Source organism: Suricata suricatta, chromosome 16 (assembly GCF_006229205.1).
Source record: "Suricata suricatta isolate VVHF042 chromosome 16, meerkat_22Aug2017_6uvM2_HiC, whole genome shotgun sequence".
In the NCBI taxonomy this organism is placed as follows: Eukaryota; Metazoa; Chordata; class Mammalia; order Carnivora; family Herpestidae; genus Suricata; species Suricata suricatta.
In genome coordinates this window covers 13,418,302-13,424,652 of record NC_043715.1, presented here as the reverse complement: position 1 = coordinate 13,424,652, position 6,351 = coordinate 13,418,302, and the positions used below count along the sequence as shown (strand labels likewise).

At 36.3% G+C, this 6,351-nt stretch overlaps 1 protein-coding gene across 2 annotated transcripts in view; it reads left to right on the top strand.

Annotated features, from left to right (window-relative positions):
- Positions 1–6,351, top strand: part of AP1G1 (adaptor related protein complex 1 subunit gamma 1) — an 82,637-nt gene that overhangs the window by 32,400 nt on the left and 43,886 nt on the right. For both annotated transcript variants that reach the window (XM_029926166.1, XM_029926165.1), the window contains exon 3: positions 2,767–2,891. In XM_029926166.1, the coding sequence (XP_029782026.1) occupies positions 2,767–2,891 (125 nt within the window). The remainder of the gene's footprint in view (positions 1–2,766; positions 2,892–6,351) is intronic.

Sequence of the window (6,351 nt, the reverse complement as noted above, 5' to 3'; positions counted from 1 at the left end):
TCAGCACTATTGCTGGCCAGTGACACCTAAGTGTAGAGTATGATCAGAGTTAATCCTTCACTGGAGCGTGTTTTTCAAATGCCATTTCCAGTCTGTAATCTTATATTTCCTCTCATATTTGCCATCTTCATAAAGTAAATGCTTATTCTTGATGCAAAGTCACTGTACCAATCGGGAATATTAAAAAGAATTAATTTTGTGTTTGTCCCTTTAAATTGTTTTTTTTGTTTTCACTGTTTAATTTTTTAGGTAAGTTTTAAACAAATGTTACAAAAAGCAACAAATTATACTCAGTAGTCACTGATGACTTTTACTGTGACTGTTTTAAAACTTGGCCCTAAAAAAATATGAAGTAATATTAATGTGTAAGGATAAAGTCTGTCTTCCTCATTAGTTCATCTTAATACAGAATTTTTAGATAATTTATTTGAAGCATGATTCAATTCAGATGATAAAAATTTTAGTAATACCTGATTATTAGAACTTTTTTCCACTGCTAAAATATTTATTTATAGGATTATTAAATGAGAAGATTAAAAAGCCTTCCATTTGAAAAAGAGTTAAGATTTTCTGATAATACTTTAGCTTCTAATTTTCTCATTCACCTCAGCAGTAATTTTTCTGCTGACAGTGTAAAAATGACTTTCATCTTCCATTTTAGAAATTGAAGGAAAGGAAGGGTTATTTTATAATCTGTGTCAGTTTCAGAGGGCATTTCAGTTTACCTTTTGGATGCTGGCTATTCTTGGAAGCTTCTTTCGTTTGTTTGTTGTGGTATAGCCATTCTGCTAAGTTTAGGTGCTGCTTCTTTTTTTTTTTTTTAATGTTTATTTATTTTGAGATAGAGAGGGAAGGGCAGAGAGCAAGAGCAAGAGAGAATCCCAAGCAGGCTCCGTGCTGTCAGTCCAGAGCCCAGTGTGAAACTCAGTCTCACGAATTTTGAGATCATGACCTGAGCCAAAATCGAGTTGGATGCTTAACCGACTGAGCCACCTAGGTGCCCTAACTTTAAGTGTTTTTAATGCAGATACATTGAGAGAGCAATTTTTAAATAGCTTGAAACAGTTTTGTGAATTCTTTTACTCACTCAATTTCACTTTTGAGCTTATAGGTAAATTCAGGTGGGGAGTAGGCTCACATGATTTTGCACTGTTGTACACAGGTCTGCATTTGCGCCCCTTTCCGTGGGATGCAGTGATTCTAAATGGGAACATAGTTTGCAAAAACTCCTCTTGGAGAGCCTAACTTATGTACACCTTTGAAAACCATTGCTATAGAAGTAATGTTTGTTTTTTTCCATGTTAGTCAAGATGAAATGATAAAGTATATTGAAGTGATTGTGACATTAAAGAAAAGCTAAGTAGAGAGACAAACTGTTTAACGCAAAGACTCTTAAGCTCTGAGGATTTTTAGCAGTTATGTGAAAAAGAACTCACAGAAGACATTTTAGGTTAATTCCACTCCTGAGATTTCCTCTGGCTTTTCCCCCTCTATATTTTTATTCCTCATATCCTAAGCTCTCACTTCTCCCTACTACACAGTACAAACCCAAAATATTGCACTTACCCCATTATACTAAAGTTAGTTCTTTATCTCTTCTTCAGTAGTATATTCCTGATTTGTTTTTAAGTTTATTGATTTATTTTGAGAACGTGCACACACACACGTGTGTTGGGGACAGTAGAGAGAGAAAATAGAGAGAGAGTCCCAACCAAGCTCTGTGTTGTCAGTGCAAAGTTCGATGCAGGGCTCCATCTCACGAACCATGAGGTAGTGGCCTGAGCCAAGATCAAGAGTTGGATGCCTAACCCACTGAGCCACCCAGGCACCCCTATTCCTGATATTTAAGATAGTGTTCGGCAATTTGATTGTATTTCCAGTTACTGAAATTTACTGTATTCCCAGTTAATTTTTTTAATGTTTATTTATTTTTGAGAGAGAGAGAGAGAGAGAGCGCACGCATGCACAAGCAGGGGAGGGGCAGAGAGAGAGCAAGAACAGAATCGGAAGCAGGCTCAAGGCTCTGAGCTGTCAGCACAGAGCCTGATCCAGGGCTTGAACTCATAGACAACCAAATCGTGACCTGAGCCGAAGTTAACTCACTGAGCCACCCGGGCGCCCCAAGAGCTTTTTGATATTCAAAATAGGAAACAGACTTTAGGTATAAGCTGGGTGCTCATTTAGTACAGCCTGGGGATTAAATTAGAAATTGGGTTTATTAATAATTATTGTAATATTTTACTAGTTAGTATTTATTTGAATCTGTGGAACTAAGTTAAACCTCACAGATTATTTGGGTAGCAAATATTGTAGGACCTTGCTGAGATGATCTATTCTTTTTTTTTTTAATTTATAAAATATTTTTTAAACATTTATTATTGAGAAACGAATGAGACAGAGGATGAGCATGGGAGGGACAGAGAGAGGGGGAGACACAGAATCCAAAGCAGAATCCAGGCTCTGGGCTGTCACCACAGAGCCCCAAGCGGGGCTCAAATTCACACGTGGTGAGATCATGACCTGAGCCAAAGTCGGATGCTCAACCAGCTGAGCCACCCCGGCACCTCTGAGATGATCTATTCTAAAACTTGGTAGCTATTATTGAGATTTCCAAAGATCTTTAATATTTCTCTTTTATTTAGGCAATTCACTATCTATTTATTTTAGCCATCCACTGACTCTGGATTAAAAACAATGCTTTCCTCATTCTGGTAGCAATTTCTTAATTTCATTTTCTTTTCTTTTCTTTTTTTTTTTAATTTGCAGTTGGAATGCCTGAAGCTTATTGCCTCTCAAAAATTCACAGACAAACGCATTGGCTATTTAGGGGCAATGCTGCTGTTAGATGAAAGACAAGATGTCCATCTTCTCATGACCAACTGTATCAAGAAGTAAGTCTTACCTTTCCTTCTCTTAATGACTACTTTATGCTTTTAGATTTCTCTTAAAACATCAAGAGCTTCTGTTTATTGATTTTATTCACCATCTAGAATATATTTGGGGCACCTGGGTGGCGAAGTTGGTTAAGCATCTGATTCTTGATCTCAGCTTAGGTCTTGATCTCAGGGTCATGAGTTCAAGCCCCATGTTGGGCTCCATGCTGGACATGAAGCCTACTTTAAAAAAAATTAGGTTTGCATTGCTTTTGTAGTTTATATGTGAAGGGGCTAAGCAAAGGTTTAAACCTTCTATAAGGGATAATTTAATTAAATGAATGTGTTGCTGTATATCTTCAGGCATAAGAACACAGTTTGGCAGTGAGACAAGAATTTGGGCCTTCATAGAATAAGAAAAGCTTTGGTAAATCAGAGCTTTCTTATATTTCCAGGTTCTTGAATACCATGAGTACTGAAATGTTACATTTATTAAAGAATTACCAGTGTATGTTCTGAGTAAATACTGTTTAAAGGTAAAAATAGACATCTTGCTTGTTGGTGGTCTAATCTAAGATTTCAGTTGCATTAGCTTCTACTTAGCTTTGTGAATTTTTGTGAATGTCTTTTTTTTTTCCTAATGAATGCTTTACTAGTCCAATCATGTTTGTTTAACTTAAAACTTGAGGAATTCTTGCTGTATGGAGGAATTAGAGTGTCCACACAGGGAATTAGCAGTTCTTCCCAACATCCTTCTTACAGCAAATATCTAATAGAACATATGGAAGTTCTGATGGCCTTACTGGCTAAAGGTACTTTTTGATTTGTTTTAGTTTGATTTTGGTGTCTCAGTTAATAGTTATACTCCTTTTGTAGATTGCTTTTTCATTTGCAATAGTTCTTTTTTTTCTAAATTTTTTTTTTACATTTTTTTTTTTTTTTTGAGAGATAGAGTGAGACAGAGCATGAGCAGGGAGAGTCCTAGAGATTCAGAGAATCTGAAGCAAGCTCCAGGCTCTGAGCAAGCATTCAGCACAGAGCCTGACACGGGGCTCGAACCCACCAACCATGAGATTATGACTTGAGCTGAAGTCAGAGGCTTAACTGACTGAGCCACTCAGATGCCCTGTACTATTTCTTTATTTGATATAAAGTAGAAGCAGGGTGATACTGGTGATCAAATTTATAGATATGGAACTCTTATACTTTTTTTGTGGTCAATAATGTCCTACTTTAAAATATCCCAATGAATAATGGAAAATTCCAAAATGAGAATTATGATTTGGTTGTAAATATAGAGTGTATTATGTAAATACATTGAGTCTGGAAACTTAATTTTGGGAGAATCTTGCTTTTTGTCCTTGAAATAAATACTGCTGATGAAAATACCAAGGTGATTCATTTACTCAACAAATACGTATTGTATATCTGTTGTATGCCAGGAGCTGTTATAAACTCTGGGGAGGGAGAATGAAAAAAAAATCGACAGAGATCCTTGGTGTCATAGATGTTACATTCTACATGTTCAGCATGAGTCTTTTATACAGTTACTCTGGATAGGTCTCTCAGAGTTTCTTCAGTTTTTGTTCTTGCATGCTCTGTTGCCCTTATTACTTAAGGCTTTAGTCACGTGGTGATGATTTGGCAGTTCTGCTTAGCAGCAAGTTCATGTTAAAGAGTTAATGCCAAACTCAAGTATAGGTTTATAGCTTGATAAAAATTGAAGATTGAGGTACAGAGGTAAAGAAGAAATCTTTGTTTAGTGAAGCTCCTAGTGAATATGAGAGAGAATTAATAGTTGGGAATTGATCTGGCACTCATTCTAAGCTCAAGTTAAAGGACTTTGGATCATTTATTTTTGTTTTTTTAAAACATGTGTTAATGGGTTTTGTTTGTTTTATGATGGCTTTTTAAAAATTTTGCTTTTTGTTTGTATTATAGGGCATCATAGTGTACCAGCAGTTTGTTTAATAATGAATGTTTCCCTTGTTTGTTGCCATAGAAAAGCTCTAAGTCTTTACGGATCTTGGAATCTTTAAAAATTGGGTATGATGGGGCACCTAGGTGGCTCAGTTGGTTAAGCATCATCCGACTCTTGATTTTGGCTCAGGTCACGATTTCACAGTTCATGAGACTGAGCCCCACATCAGACTCTGCACTGTTAGAGCAGAGCCTGCTTGGGATTCTCTCTCCCTCTGTCCCTCTGTCCCTCTGTCCCTCTGTCCCTCTGTCCCTCTCTCCCTCTCTCCCTCTCCCTCCCTCCTTCTCTCCCTCATCCTCTCCCATTAACACTCTGTCTCTCTAAAAATAAATAAACATTTAAAAAATTGGATATATTTTAAGAGTTTGCATTATGCAAAGATTCTTAACCATTGAAAAATGAAAAGTCACCTAAAAATTTTTGTGAACTGGGAACCTAAATGGTAAAGTCATAGTAAATTCTTACACATTATTTTACTAGTTATTTTTATCTTAAATATTCAAATTGTTGAAAAGTAGCAAACCTTGCTAATGTATACTTTACCTTCTTTTCCTTTCTTCAGGAAAGATTAAAACCACTTATTAGTTCATTTAAAATTACTAGTAATGGTGCTGTTTACAAGAGACCCATTTTAGACCTAAAGACACCTTGATATTGAAAGTACGGGGATGGAGAATCATCTATCTTGCTAATGGTCTTGCTAATGGTCGCCAAAAGAAAGCTGGAGTAACCATACTTATATCAGACAAACTAGATTTTAAAATACTGTAACAAGAGATGCAGAAGAGGACTATCCACCAAGGTCTAACAATTGTAAACATTTATGCCCTCAGTATGGGAGCCAGATATATAAATCAATTAATCACAAACATAAAGAAACTCATTGATGATAATACCATAATAGTATGGACTTCAACACCCCACTTACAGCAATGGACAGATCATCTAAGCAGAAAATCAACAAGGAAACTGTGGCTTTGAATGGCACATTGGACCAGATGGACCTAACAGATGTATTTGGACATTTCATCCTAAGGCAGCAGAATACACATTCTTCTTGAGTGCACATGGAACATTCTCCAGAATAGACCACATACTGGGACACAAATCAGCCCTCAGTAAGTACAAAAAGATTGAGATCATACCATGCGTATTTTCAGATCACAATGCTATGAAACTTGAAATCAACCACAAGAAAAAATTTGTAAAGACCACGAATACTTGAAGATTAAAGAATACCCTTCTAAAGAATGAATGGGTTAACCAAGAAAATAAAGAGGAAATGAAAAAGCACTAGGAAGCCAATGAAATAATAACATGACAGCCAAAAACTTCTGGGATACAGCAAAGGCGGACCTAAGAGGAAAGTATATAGCAATCCAGGCCTTCCCAAAGAAGGAAGAAAGGTCTCGTATACACAACCTAATCTTACACCTTAAAGAGCTGGAAAAAGAAGAGCAAATAAAGCGCCAAAATACCAGAAGACAGGAAATAATA